The sequence below is a fragment of the Wasmannia auropunctata genome, unplaced genomic scaffold (genome assembly GCF_000956235.1).
Source record: "Wasmannia auropunctata unplaced genomic scaffold, wasmannia.A_1.0 LD336088.1, whole genome shotgun sequence".
NCBI classification, from domain to species: Eukaryota; Metazoa; Arthropoda; class Insecta; order Hymenoptera; family Formicidae; genus Wasmannia; species Wasmannia auropunctata.
The window spans coordinates 1,740,307-1,756,468 of NW_012026802.1; the positions used below are offsets into that span (position 1 = coordinate 1,740,307).

The window sequence follows — 16,162 nt, forward strand, 5'->3', positions numbered from 1 at the left end:
TTTGAGACGGAATGTGCCGCGATACGGGCGTATCCGATGCCTCGGGGGATAATGGAGGACTTCCGTTTCCCGTGGTGGGCCGCGAATAGCAATGACTTCGTTCTCGCGTTCTCGCGCACGCTCGTCCGTACGTGAGACGTTCGCGTGTGCATGCAATCTCTGTGATTCCGCCTTGTCTCGCGGATTGAGGATCCAAATCGAAAATCTGGTACATCTCACAGGAAATCGGACGAAACTCGCGAGAACAACCTGAGACGCGTTTATTTTCAAAAGAACTTCTTGAACAATAAAAAATATGAATTTTCCTAATTATTGAAAATAATTATTATTTTTAACTATTTTTTAAATATTAATTACTTTTTAATAATAAAAGACAAGGAAAATTGAAATGTGGGAATATATATATTTTGAGTTTATAGTTAACAAAAAACACACGCAACGTTCGTCCTCGCGAATAGCATGCTGCATCTCGTGAGAGATCATCGAAAGGATTGGAAGCGGGTGCGGCTTTGACGAATTGAACTGGAAATAGCGGAAACACGCATTGACAGAATCAACCGCGAACGAGCCGCCGCCGCCGTCACGCCGGTAGCGCAAGTGACCGGGGACATTTCAAACGCGTTCGCGAAGTTCTATTTATTCCAACGTGTGTGTCCCGCCGGTGTCTTATAACGTCCGGGTATACCGCCGGGTGTAATGTCGGCTCTAGAAAGTGTTACGCAGGATTCGCACGAGCGCAATCGGCGATATATGCAACGTGTATGTGTCCCCCCCTCCTCGTGCAATGCGCCGCGGCGATATCGCTTCCCGCGCGACACACGGAGTGCCATGCGGCCGCCCGATCGAGTGCGGGAGCGGCGAGCTCGATCGGGAAGCGGTATGCGTCGCATTTTTTTTCTCTCTTTCCTTTTTTTTCCCTTTCCCTTCCCTCGGCGCCTGTCGTCGCCTCGTCGCGCGGATCGCGAATTATTACGTCTCAATTTATACGCAAGACCGCCGCGGAGCGCCGTATGCGCGCGCGCTTTACGAGCGCGAACACCGCGCGAGATATCCGCTGCAGGCGAGATACAATCCGGCCCGATCTCCTCCGCCTCTCTCGCGCGGACTTTTTTCTCCCTCCCGAAATAATTATCGCGACCGGTATCGATTTATCCGCCGGCGCGAGAATGTTTACCGTAAACACACGTCAGATTTGATTGATTCCTATCTCGGACTCCGGGAATAACTCCGGGAAAACTAATGATGATTGTGCACACGGGGGAAAGGACACAGAAATCCGATATAATTCTTGCCGCAAATACAGCCGGAAGTCGCGCCTTAGTGGAGTACTACCGAGCGAGAAACACGATCGGGAGGGAAGGGAGGAAACGGTGTACATACATACGTACTTGCACGCTTACGCGCGCGCGGGTAAGCGGAAGATAGATTATGGCAGCTCGGGCTAATTATCCTTGCTGAATCTAGATCCACGAGCAACCGCGTATATCGACTCGTTGAGATATAATATTGTGCAAAATCGCGATAGTATCCCCGGTGCGAAAATATATGACTAGGTGTGTAACCGCATTGTAATGCCGTTACGTGACTCGCGCGCTCGCTCGTATAGCGGAAAACGGACCGCGAGCGCCTTCTCCCCTCGCATTTTCTCGTGCCTCGTCAGAGGCACGTGCGATTTCGGGATTTCGGGATCCTATGGCTCGCTCTCTCTCTCTCTCTCTCCGCGTCCGCGACGTACACGTTTCGTTCCGTTTACGCTAGATAAACGTCGTTTGACCCGGATTGACACCGCGCATCGTCCGCCACGTCGCCGCGCCGCTCCGTCCAAGGAACATTCCAAACTGATTGCCCGGACGCATAATTATGCTAACGAGCACTTATTTATAGAAGACAATGTCTCGAAAGAAGGAAGAACGCGATGGATGACTTGTTTTTCTTCTTTTTTTTTCACTAGTGCCTCTTACGTCTAAAATTCTCGCAAAAATAACCCAATTCTATACAACTTTTGCAATATGCAAATTACTTTTAACAGGTTTCTTGCAAAACAATCTCTCTTATTAAGTAACGGATTGTATCTGTTACTATCGAGCTTCATTAAAATTTATTATGCATTAATATAAATTTAAAATGCATTGTTGCATTTCCAGCAAATTGTTGTAATGCATATCTAATAACCTGTATTGTTATTGAATATGGATTATATATTTATCGTTATCATACTTAATTAATTTTTAAATTTTTATTCAAATTAATTAAATTAAATTAAATATTATTAAAACAATAAAATCTTATTAAAACTTACTTGGGCATTAAAATATATTTGAAATGCGTTTTCGTGTTTAAATGTGGGTTCCAAAAATTCAAGAAGCACTGATGCGTCTCTAAACACCATTTTAATTCGCCGTGAACAGAACGAGCGAAGGAGAAAAGTGGACGGAATAAAGAAGTGCGGTTCGTAAAGCGTTCGGGAGAAAGTTTACAAAGGACAAGAATTCGGGTGGTGCTGCTTAGGCTCTCTCGTCTCGAATGGAGAACGTCCTCATAAATATTTAAGCAGCCAATTGGACCGCCATGACCTCCGGTTTTCCTCTTCGTCCGCGCGCGCGCGCGCGCGCGCAATTCTCCTTCCCCTCCCGCTAACTGTAAAAGTTGACTCTTTTTCTAAATGCCAAGAGCTGATTCAGCCGAAACCCCGGGAGAACTCGTTCCTACGCCGCCGTCACTTTTCCATCGCCGTTAATAGCTTCTTACTTGATGCGTTCTAAACTAAAAAAAAGAAAAAAGAAAAAAGCGAAGAGCACTTCTCTCGAGAGCCACTTAACGGAGTCTTAACTCATGGAATCCCGTTGACTATTTTCTTGTAGTATGTTCAATTGCGAAAATAAAAGTGCACTTAAGACGATTAAAGCTGTTTAGTAAATACCATACGAGGCAGACTCTCCCGCAATCATCGTACAACATTTTAATAGCGTGTTCTGAAAAATGATAGAAGAAGGCTGTTTTAATGCTCTTAAGTGCTTAATTTTTTTTCTCTTAAGAAAACTGATTGTAACAAAAAAGTTGTATGTGCTAATAAAATTAACTTTTTCATTCCAATTAATTTTAATAGAATACGCTAATAGAATAATTAAAATATTGTACGAGTCACTGAATTCACTAAAATTTTTATAAATTGTTAATAAAAATGCCTTTATGTTATTTTCCAACTAGCGTACTATATTAAACAAGGACGTGACAACAAAGATAAATTGAACACGTCTCGCTGCACGCGAGTGCAGCCGGATCGCCGGGCGCCGCTAATGCGAATTCGAGTACGGCGAAGCGATAAATCCGCGCGCAACGGTACGGCTTATTAATTCGTGCCTTAACGTTCGCCTTGTAAAATAATTGAACCTTGACATTACCGGCAGTGCAGAAGGTATGCAATTCTGCTGTCCGTCTACCGGGAGTATGATATTCCCGATACACTCTTGCGCGCCCGTTGCAGCCGTCGTCGGAGGTCAACGGCGGCTGTACGGGGCGGAAGCGGCGGAAGTATGCAAATTGCGATTGCCGTATTAATCGCGACCCTTGGATACGCGCGCGCACGGCGTTTCTCGTTGACGCTAGTCTCTCGGCGCGCGGCTCATCGCCGATACATGTCCGATCTCAATCACGATCATCGCGGGGAATTTCGAGTGCTGCGCAGTCGCGTGGGACTCGACGGCTTTGCTTAACAATTTAAATTCTTACATACGGGACTTCCGACATTGCTCGTATACTCTCTTCCTTCTCTGTTTGCTCGTTCGCCGCTTCTTGCGACGAGAGGTTGAAAATCTGCGAAGAGAGACTGGAGACTGGGAAGAAACTCTGAAGAAGCGCGGCGCTCTTTTGCATTGTAATATACAACATTCTATGTAATGACTCTTATCCAATATATAAATCACAATATAGGCGATATCAACAATACTGGCGTTAAAAATCAATATAATTTTATTACTTATCAGGCAGTTTTTTCTGCATGTTTCACGAAAAAATTCTCTTTTTTTTAGTTATTTTTTTTCTTTTTTTTTGGTAATTGTTTGTCGCAATTATATGAGCTGGAATTGTAATGCGTCAGTCGTCATATCCTGAAGACACACAACAGGGCGATGTGATCTCTCCTCGTTATATCACGGAACTTATTTATCGCTTCTCAGTCGGACGCGACCTCCTACCTGCAAACTGACACAAACGAGCAGTTGCGTAAGAGCTATTCTCTTCCTTCGACCTTAAATACCGGCTCGTTCATCCCGCTGAAGAAACTAACTGTATCCCTCCTCTTGCACCTCTCCCGTCTTTCTTCCTGCGTGCCATTTCCCCGTTGCATTAGGCGGCTGCACAAGCGGCGCAATGCGATGACGTGTACATTGGATACACCTGGTAATTTCATAAACAAGATTAAATTTGTATAAGAAGATTTTTATAGTTTAATTTTGTTTTGAAGTCTTCCTAGTTATAATTTGAGTTTTTTGAGAAAGAAAAAAAAATTACGGCGATCGTAGGAAGTAGCTTATTATATTAATAGATGTGCGGACAAAATTTAAATTGTCACGAAACAACAGAATTCATATCAGAGCTTATCATGAAAGAGAGATCAAGAATATTTTGAATTATGAATATTTTTAAGAACAATGTTAATGTTATTTTAGAAACATTATCGTAAATCAGTAATTATTTCGATATTTAGAATCGATTCCCCGAATTCGCGATCAAAGTTCTTTTTTTTGCGAATAAAGCGAATGACGAATATCTCTTGAATACACCTCGCATATACATCCTTAATCCTAACGATATCTTCTTGCATCGTATAACCTTTCGAGACGAGCCGACCTTTATTACGAATTTCGCTGTTTCAGAACGAAAGACAACGAGTCTTCTACCTGCTTGGGGACTAGCCGGGTACTCTTTCCATGCTATTTCAGGATGTTATGACAGTTAGAAAGTGAACCGATCCGCGACCTTCTCATCCTTTTACTATCACGCCTCGGTTTTGTAATGGTTCGCTTCATCGACGCGGGCGCTCTGCTCACCTTCACTTTCGTCTCGTTGATTTTACTATTTTTTTTTTTCGTTTTTGCGCTCTGGTGAATGACTTGTGGTTCGCACATTTTTAATACAGACTAGAAACAAAATTCGACCTCTGTCTCGCATAAATCTCAATCTTTAAAGCATTACTTTGCGCCAAATAATAATTGTATCATCTTTTGATATATTTATTGTATAGTATTTTTTTATTTAATATGCTGTGACATCTATTGCTAATTTGAAGCAAATGATCTATAAGACTCATAAACGAGGAGCAAGACAGCCAGTGAGTAACACACACGGAAACGGAGCGATCTTTTACAGCCCTCATTAACATCTTAATTGGATAAACGATTTCGTCTAGGACGCCTTCGCGGCTATTTTCAATTTCAGCAGCTTCCGGATTCAAGGGATTTCCTCCGCGCATCTAACATTGTTGCGAACTTCAACGCTACGATAATCTTTTTCATCGCACTTACAACACACTTATATTTTTATATGTTTCAAATATAATTTAATTTGAAATCAAGAGCATTGTAAAATCTTGCATGTATGTTGCATTTTTATTTCAAAATTATTTAACTTGATTTAAATAAAATGTTAAAAACATATTTAATGTGCGCCATGAATGTCATGCGTTTTTAATTAAAATGTATACATTCTGCGCATACACTTTCCTTATTTTTTTAAATTCAACAATAGAATTTACGTGAAGTATTACATTGCTCCACTACGAGTTGAACGGTCGCGTGATCTGTTCCTTAAAATCTGAAGTGTTTCGAAATTATGCATCTCGAGTAGCGATCGTTTTCAGGAAGATCATTCATCCGCGTTACTATAGCTGCTCCAGCGTGTAATTATTCAAGTGGCATCCGCGCGTTGCGATCAGCCGATTTCCAGGATTAGTTTTTCAGAGTACTTTCTCGTGATGGATTATGCTCATCGCGTGGGTCGCAGATCACCGATAGAATTGACGTAATATCGCGACGTGCACGGGCAACAGAACAGCTTTGCATCAACGAGATTTAGCACAATTTACGAAAATATTACATCAAATCGATCATCAAAAGTACGATTTGCCGATTAAAGATACAAATGACATTTTAAATGTATTCACGCAGAGTATCCCGCGAGATTTATTTTCTCATTTGGTTATTTTTTTCTGATAACTAAATAAATTATAGCTTTATACAACAAATTTCTGAAATTTTGAATTCTCAGCGTTAAGTATCTCTCGGTGATAAAATCACGTGCCGTTTCACTCAATCAAGGTAAATCTTGATGTGAACCTCAAGTCTAATGTAAATCTTCCGCGAGGAATTCGACCGGCATTTAATTGACGCGGGTGCTCTCGGAATGCTATACGAAGATCGGTAATCAGCGGTTCACTGCCGTATACACACGGAGAACATCTGTTTTTGTGCGTCGATACTCGTCGAATGCCCGCGCCGACGGACGTAAATTACGCCGGTAATCGCGGACGTATCGACATAAAGGCGATCTATGTGAGCTCGCGGAAGGTGAAAGGTGCTCTTCTTACGCGATTCCGCAATAATGCGCGCACCGGCGCGCGGCGGTGCCCTTTCAGGCCACAGTAAAATCGCGGGGGACGTATCGCGGCTCTTCCTCGTACGTGCCATCCTTAAGATGCCCGCAGATACGCGCGCGGCACTCACGCATCGGCCCGTCGCGTTTCCGCGATCTCCGAGGGAACGGATTCCCGACAGACGGACCCGCACGATCGGCGAGCGCTTCGGAGAAGTGGATATTTTTCTCTTATTATGCATCTCTTCGGGCTCTCGTCGGTGAGATGTAAGTGCCAGGATAATATATTTACTTACTTTAAATATACCGCTGCAAATATATCGGGTGAATCATGACGCAATAATTCCGATCAGCGGAACGTAATCGATGCGATCGAGGATGCTGGCGTGCTTAAATCTAATCACAGCGAGGTGATAATTAACGAAGCAACATCGGCCCACTCGCGGTACTCTCGATCTCACCCGTGTAATATCGAGAATTATGGGCAATATTGCGCTAGTATAGTCGTGAATCAGAAAACGGGGGGATAACCGGGTGGCGAGATGCGCGTATAATTGCCGCCGGTGTAATAATTTGATTTCCTTCTCGCTCGATCACAGTAATCAGCGTAAAGAATGGTTTCGCGCGGGTAAAAAGTATATGGTGCAGCCGTGAGAGATCCGCGCGGGGGAGGAAGGGGAAAACTGGCTCCCCGAGATGAGCCGCCGGAGGGGATTGAGCAATACTCCCGCCTGATGGAGTAACGCCGTCGGAGCGACGCTACTGTAACGGTAATATCATGGTAATGGTAGTGACGGTTAGATTGCGATAATCGGAGTTTGAGACGTCTTCGTTTCAGGGAGAAAGAGAAAGAGAGAGAGAGAAAGAGAGAGAGAGAGAGTGAGCGAGGGAGAAAGAGGGGGACAAAGCACGTATAATACAAAGTTGCAGTGGTTGTGTCGATTGCGAAATCGAACAGAGACGTAAATGCGAATTAAAACTATCAAAATGTCATTATGCAAAGGATATAAAATAAAGCCCGTCGCCGTTAACTGTAATGCAGACGGATAATTTGAGAAGAAGTTACCTTTACTGCGCGCCGCTATACAAATCTCGCTGCCGCAAGTCGTCTGTTTCCTTACACAAGGCCGTCCGCGTAAATGCGTCAGATGAAGTTATATGCTTCTTCATCTCCTTCTGCCAGCGCGTGGAACAATTTAAAAAGAAAAACACGGAAAATTAGCCAAGCTTTAGCTTCAATTAACATTTACGCGGAACGACCTATAAACTAACGTATGCAAGGCCGATTGGGCAATGTTATATACTCGCCGAGCGATGCCCGAGCGAATCCGCGATTTATTCCCATGCAGACGCAATTAATATTAGCGTGAGGAAGGGGGGAGCGGAATTAATTACCGCGACAGGGTTGCGGAAGCCTCGGGCTGAAATGAATCTCTCGCCGTCGGACTCGCCGAGCGACTAACGTTGCCGATCGATTAACCGTTAATTAGCCGCGTGCACGGACGAACGAGAGCGTGTAATCGCTATTTATCGCCCGCGGAGTCGCCGATTATCATCCGGCACGCCGCCGACGTTAACAAAAGCGCGCGCTGTTTCCTCCCTGGTACGCTCATTGGTCCGCCACAAGATCGCGGAAACCGTTTCCCGATACACGATCGGTTCCACGATTCATTTCGAGCGACTGTCAGCTAGCCCGCTTACTTTCGACTTCCCGCCACGATCCACGCGCGATATTGTCGATATTAATTAAGTCGTTCGCGCGTTCGATGGCGCGACCTAATACTCTTTGTCTGACGCGGTTTGCGGTCCATGTGCAGGAGTAAAATGTAAAAAAAAAAACGTTCGCCTTGGTTAATCCAACGAATTTGTCCAATCATATTTTTAAAAGCAACGCGAAACAAACATCATATATCCGTCTTTAGAAGGAAATAAAATAAGTTAGTAATTGCGATATTATGCCTTGATACCTTGTCTATATCGCGGTTTCTACTTGCGCGCTGCAGGAACAAGAAAGAAAAATCCTCCGCGTTGGTTAATCTAATAAATTTGTTCAGTCCATATTTCCGAACGAAACGCAGTACGAATATCTCTCCTATTTATCTTTAAACAGAAATAAAACAAAGTATAGTAGCCGTTCACTTCATCATTTTTAAATCTAATCGACCGATCGCGAAGCACAATGCACCGCTCTTAACAGAAATATAATTTAATAGAAATATAAATGTACCTAACTATTTATTCACGAGATTGATCGTAATGCTGATTGACATTAAGCTTCACTTATAATACCAGAGAGACTCTCATATTTAATTCCCCCTCGTTACTTCTCCAACGATCGTTTGTCTCCGAGACTCTCAAACGATCGCTATCTCGTCTCCGATTAACAGATTACCCAATTATTTATAAGTCTTCCTGATTGCTCGGCAATAAAGAGTCATAAAGATCGATAGGATCTTGCCTCGTGCCGAGAAGGTTGATCGTCCGCGTGGGAGGATCCGCACGCTTTCACGTCGCTCGCGAGAGATTCGCGCGCGCGCTTATGAAATGGTCCACTCATTGAGATCGGCCCGAGATGCTGCGGACAGGACAGCGGCGGCCACGGCGGCTAGGACGATACCGGAGAGGAGATAATTTATCGACGAAATCGGAGATCGCGCGCGCGCGCGCGCAAAGACGAGCGACGGACCGGCTAAAGCTGGCAGCTCTAAATGTCACGGGATTCACACAGGTGTTACGCGCTAAGGGATTATATCATACCGCGGCTTCTCCGCGGCTTCTTCGGATACGCCTCGCGCGCGGTTGCGCACGGTGAGAAAAGAAGTGAGCAACCGTATATGTATATACATCTGGACCATTACAACGTACACGTGTGCGCAGGGAGCGCGACACGGTCCGGCCCGCGGACGGCGGAATCCCGTCTTTCTCGCGGCAAGCGAGCGCGTCATTAAGCGAAAATTGCAATGAACGAAAGTCGGATTGATTATATTACCTACCGTGTAGCGCGGTCCGTAATGCGTAATGCGCCACGTGCTCCGCCGGCGTTGTTACGTCGCCGTGTCGCCCGTTGAGATGCAACGTGATGCACGCGCGTGTACGTCGCGATATCATCAGGAAATGATCGCGACGATGATTAACGACCGCGTTACTGATCGTAATGACGCGGAGTAACACGTCCCCGCGGTACGGATTTTTTTCCCCGCGCGAAAGAATCCGTGCTTAAATGCATGCGGCGAATTCCGCGTTTGTCGATAAAGCGACGATATCTCGCATCTCCGGGAAGATCGCGATCAAAAGGTCCTTCACCTCTTGAACCTCGAGATAAATTTGTCAAACAAATTTTCGATGGATGTAACAAAAAAAAGCAGCGGAAACCAAATTAAAAATAGTTTTCCGCTTTAGAAAATACGTAAATTATAGATTAAAATATAGTTAAGAATTAAGAATGAGGGTAGAAACGCATAAGCATGTAATTCAGTAAAGCAGTAAATATCATGTTGCATTCATGAATCACAACAAATTACTTCTGCCGTCACATCTAACTCTTTAAAGCCAGATTAATATCCTTACGTACTTAGAATGTCCATTTGCAATTACATTCCTGCAATATCGATCTGCGATTTATGCAGGCTAAAGGGGATATAAATAAAATACCGAGATATTGGTCTTTTGACCTCTCGTTTCTTCCGGATTTTCCTGTAATGAATTATTGCTTTCGAATTAAGTTATTAAATTGATACTAACATTGCACGATCCGCGGCAACAAGTCCGTAACATTCCGCCGCGATTGCGAAACCGCGCTCGTAACGATTCGAACGTTTTCGAATGTTTCGGATTCCAAGCGCGAGATAGAGAGTAAAGCGGGGAATCGCTTCGAATTCTTCGGCAAACGGCCGAGAATAGGACACCGAATCGTCCGCGATCAATGAAATTCAGGAAAGTCCGGGGCGCGACTAGTAGATCAGTGCTGAAACCGGAGAAGTACGCCAAGGAGTTTTCAAGGAACTCCGTCACAGTCGGCCGAGCGCGGTATGCCCGAGGAATTATTTATGAAATTTCGGTTTCTACCGTGGAATCCTGACGCGTGTGCGGCGCGACCGCGCTTTCCATTTCTTCCTCCTTTCCCTTTTTCTTTAGTCTCTTGCACGGGACACCTTCAGCGTAGTTCGATCCAGCCCTTTCCGCGTCCCTGCAGCATCCCTAATCGCATCTCGTTCTCTCTTGCGATACAGTACAGTTTGCACGCAGTTTCCGGGCATATGTGAGTTTTTAAATTATTTCTACACAGATACCGTAGTAAAATTTTACGTAAGATAAACAGTATAATTCGATTATAATCTTCAATTCAATCGTCAATTGGGAAATTGAAATTAGTAACGTTTCTCAAGATTATGAACAGGCCCATCACGTACGTGAGGCCATGAAGTACCAACTACTTGACATAGTTAGTCTAAAATAACAAACGGGAAGCATATCTCTACAGGAAGATAATTTTCTATTCGTCTGTTATTACGTAGAAAAATATTGTTCTTTGTAACATATGTGAGTGGAATATATAATGTTAAATAATCAATTATCAATATAACGCACACCAAGAGAGCGGTGCGGTCGTGTTTAATGTAGGCAACCGCATGTTTGTTTTCGTATCCTCGACCCAAAAGGAAATCGATGAAGATGGATATTCTTTCACCTCGAGAAAGCTATGCAGCATTAATAACACCGTTGCCCGCGGTGAAACTGATGGAAGCTGGACGTCGCATGACGTCGCGGCCGAGCCGTCCGCGTCGTGTCGTGCCGAACGAAAGGTCAGCGTATGTAATAAAAAAAATAATTGGCGAAACGTCTCAGCGTCGGGCGTATCCGACGTTCCATCGTTTTTGTGTCTCGCCGACTTACGCCACAACGCGTCGTTTCAACGTATATTCTCTCTCCTATCCCTTCGCCTTTTTATCCGAATTACATAATTGTATATCGAGAGCGAGCGGCTCTCGCGCTAGGAGAATACGCGGGATATATTTTACACGAGCGCCCACCACGCGGTGAAAGGCCCGTTCGTCTTTGCGCACTGCGAATTAAAAGTCGCCCGTAGGTATCAATAAAGCCACGACTCGTTTTGCAGAAAACGACTACAAGGTATCGCGATCGCATTGTCGAACAGGTGCGATTGCTGGCAAGGTAGCGCTTCACGGTCAAATTGTGGAATGGTATGGATGAAAGCAGGCGCTGAAAGCGCTCAGCTGGAAATACAATTAGTAGACTAACTGCCATATTATCAATCAACTTAAAAATGTTAACGCAATTTTAAGAATTTAAAAATACGAGCTTATATGGAGCTATTTAAATATTTAACATTTGGACGTCTTTCTGGATTAAACTTAGATTTTAATATTATTATTTTGGATTTTAGATTTTAATATTATTATTTAGTGATTTCATGTCACATCATACCTTGCTCGTTCCTTGGCCGAGTTACCATTTTTATTTGTTTCTTTAGATGTTTAACATTTAATTGCACTAAATAAATCTAATTAATTAAAAATTTATTAATTATACATTCAATTTTATTCTAAAAATAAAATAAACTTGTATAAATATATTTTATACAATTTCTCATGATATACACATTTCACAAATAATAAGCTATATACAAGCTCATGTATATGTAACATTAATTATTTCGTGCTTTCGTGCTTTAATGTGTCGACGGATCATTAAAACGATAAACCGTAAATCAATTATAACTACGTTACATAAATCTTTATCGACAAAAAGTATATGGATCTTGCAATTTGAATATCCAGAGGGCTATTAGCGTGCCGCAACGAATCATGAGAGACAGAGCCGGAGCGAAGAATATAATTTAATCTGACGGTAACAATTAACACCTGTCTGGCACGTGTTAGATAAGCGAGGTGAAAGTTGCCTATGCCACTATCTCGTTATTTTTTCGTTACATTGTGTCTTCCGATTTTTCACGATGCCTCTTTCATTCGGCGCGAAGCAAAAAAAAAACGTTCTGTTATAACAAGAAAAAGGTATTTTTATTTTAATGTAAATTTATTTGTAACATGTAAATATATCGGTATCGTTTTCATTTCCTCGAACCCTTCCCTTTCGCATGCTCCAATTTTAGGTCCACTTTATTGACATTTATCCAGTCTTCTGTCTCTTTAATCTTTCGCTTGTTTAGTGACATTTTGTTCAGTATCCGATCGCCGTTTATGTAACATTGCAGTTACACCAGATTATGTTGTATTTATAACGGTAGCAGATCGAACTGGCAAACTCGAATTTATGGAGCACTCTGGTGCATTAACCTATCGTCGGTGCGTGACGATAGTTGTGCATAATTATAGCTGCAACTGGTGCAACGGGGTCCGCGCGGCCCGCGCGGAGACCCCGGGCCCGATTGCGAAACCGCATAAATTACCACCGCGTAAATTACACGACGCGGCCGTGCCGAATGAGAATGGCGGGCGACCGCAGAATGTCTTTTTTTTTCTACCCTTTAACTTTCGGCGAAAGATAACTTTGCTGTTAATCTCACTGACGCACGTTATCGAACGTGATGCACGCGCGAGTCGAAAAATAATGATATGTTGCAGAGCGAAAGTCAAGTTCGAGGAAAAAAGTGTATTTATTAAAAATAAATTCATAACTGCATTTTTTCAAGAAAATTTCAAGATCGCGCTCAGTTTTCTATAAGTTGCGCTGAATAATTGGAGTTTCTTTTCTGTTTTGATCTATTGAGAGATATAAAAATAGAAATAGATTTGTCTCATTGTCAGATCACACTGCAAGTTCTGATCCCGCGGACTTTTTCGTTGCTTCATTTATACGATACATAATGCAATTTCTTTCTATTCTCTCACGTTCCGTTTGTTTCCTTTTCTTTTTCAGTTTTCGTGTCGATTCTCGACTTTCGTCATGGCCGTTTGTTATGCAGCGCGGGGGAACCTGGCGTAAGTGTCCAAAGTTGCTCGAAAAAATCTGACAGGAAAACTTAATAGCTTTAAATTCAAACGAATCATCGCGAATCGTTGAATTTTCTTTCCGTTGAATTGTGCCGATTTTGAATTTTTCAAGTATCTGGACTTCGACAACCTGCCGGAGACGAATTTCTCGTGTCAAGGAAAGGTGATCGGCGGATACTACGCGGACGTCGAGGCGGGCTGTCAAATGTTTCACGTCTGCACCATCGGCCAGAAAGGTAGTGCATCATGAAGACGGGATCCCCCAAATATTGCACAACACATGTCTTCAATCATTCATATCTTAACGCATTTACAAGAAAAAATTTTGAGAAGACTTCGAGATCAGATTTTTTTTGCGAAATTCGTCGAACAAACCGTGAGAACGTGAATCCAAATTTTAAACATTTTAATCGCTCACGTCGATATATTTAACACACATTGTACCTAATATTTTCCAATTAAAATAAAATCTTAATAATGGTATGTATAAATTAACACATAATGCAATATAATTGATAAAAAATCAATCACAATGTGAACAGAAATAAGTTTAATCGCACTGAAAATTATGCCGTCTAACGTGATACTAACACGACATTAATTAAATTACAAGCTAATCAAGCTCCGCTCTATTGAACAGATCGATGATAAAAGGAATATTTATTGCTTCATTTTGCTGGTATTTCTTTTTCGAGAGGAAAGTTACGGAGCGAGTATATTCCAATCGATAAATTAAATTCTCAAAATCGAATTTGCAGAATGAGGAGACGCGACTCCTCACACGACGAGTCGAAGCCAGACTCTCGGCTTAGGTCAGTAAACGTTCTTCGACGACCGTGACATTCTCGCCGTGAGCGATCTCCCGCGATCGATTACAAAACCGTCGATGGGCAACCTTCGTCCGGAGGGGGAGAGGGGGGGGGGAGGCTTTCGAAACGATCTACTTACCGGCGTCGATTATATACGCGATCCTAAATAGGCTCGCTGCCGCTATTAATTACCACCTCTAATTCCAATCTCTGATCCGGATCCGCGTGTTTGATAAATCACCGGGGCTCTCGGCCCCGGATCCAAACGCGGCGCGCACCGGCACCGACTCCCGCGCCACGTCGCGCCACGTGAACGCTTGACATATAAAACAATTTGCATAATTGCCTGTACAAAATCGACTTTATGGACTGGATCGGATCGAGGTGGACGCGACGCGTGTAGTATAGGCCTCTCCGGGAGTTTCGGAGAATGGAACGCGCGAATGGGTCTTCGAAATATGCGAGAAGCGTATCCCCCGAAAGATAAATCACTCTCGGTGAAGACGCGAATGATCTGAAAAATCTCGGAGACACTAAAGTCTTTTTCCTTTTAAAGAATTAACCCTGCAAAGTCAATTGATATTACACAGCGTGCAAATAAAATATACGTAATTTACGAGGTGACGTAATTTACTGACCGTACTTGATTGCATTAAGTAACGTCGATATCGGGTTCCGATCGATAGTCAGGCGAAATTCTCGCATCGCGTAATTCGAAGTCAGGACCGCGCTGAAGTCACATCAAGACTAACAACGAGCACGCCCCATGAGCATCCCCGAATAATGACCCTCTCCTTCACCGTGAGACTTGATTTCAGACGAGATTATGGACATAAAATTCCTCTGCCTGAACGGGACCGTCTTCGACCAGGAGACCAGAGTCTGCGAGAGGGTTGACGAGGTCGACTGCAGCAAGAGCGAGCGATTCTACAATCTGAATCTGGAGCTCTACGGCAATAACGCTGTGACGCTCAGGTAATTATAAGGGCGCGAGAGAATTTAACCGCGCCTTACACCTCGCTTTATATATTTAATAGCCGTATAAAATCCAGTTTTCTTTCTTCACGTTCGCCGACGGAAGGTAGCGATTTTACACGGCGCTTTAACGAACGGCAAGAGAGAATGGCCGTTGTCAAAGGGTTAATGATAATTCTGACTTTCTGGAAATTTCATTAATGACACGGCGAGTCGGTCGCTAATCTATTTTCCGGTTTTCGCACTGATGCAAATCGCTGCGAGCAGAAACTGGCTATCGAATGAAAGAAGTTGTTGCACACTCTGATTGCTTCGCCGGTCATATACAAGGTGTCGAATACGGCCGCAGTTTCCCGGCGGACTCGGACGTTCACTTTACATTTCGTAAGAACCGAAGACATACCGAACATACCTTCTCTTTGATGTAAATTTCCGCTTTTAAGATAGATATAAAAATAATGCGACAATGTCGAGAGAAATTATTGGAACCAGAAATCTGATGAATGTAAATGGAACTATTGCTTCTCTAATTTAAATAAAAATTCGATTTTTTCAGAAAATTGATTTTAATTTAAGCAAGATCTTTATATGAAAAAGAATTTTTTCCAATTTTAAATTAATTTGATTTTAAATTGATTTGATACAAGTTTACCATTAAAAATGATCAATCACTAAAACAAGCAGAAGGACACCCCGTACATAAGGTAATATCGAGTCGCCGCATTTCAGAAATTCTCGCTGGCATTTCGCGGATTGCTACATTTTTCCCGCTTCGTTTCGTTTACGCAATGTCCAAAGTAACGCTCCCAGAAATATGAT

At 43.1% G+C, this 16,162-nt stretch overlaps 1 protein-coding gene across 1 annotated transcript in view; it reads left to right on the forward strand.

The window, feature by feature from the left end:
* LOC105448366 (flocculation protein FLO11-like) overlaps window positions 1-16,162 on the forward strand; it is a 36,793-nt gene that overhangs the window by 12,485 nt on the left and 8,146 nt on the right. The window contains 3 exon segments of the mRNA XM_011686888.1: window positions 13,486-13,547; window positions 13,672-13,795; window positions 15,187-15,343. Of these exon segments, the coding sequence (XP_011685190.1) occupies window positions 13,486-13,547; window positions 13,672-13,795; window positions 15,187-15,343 (343 nt within the window).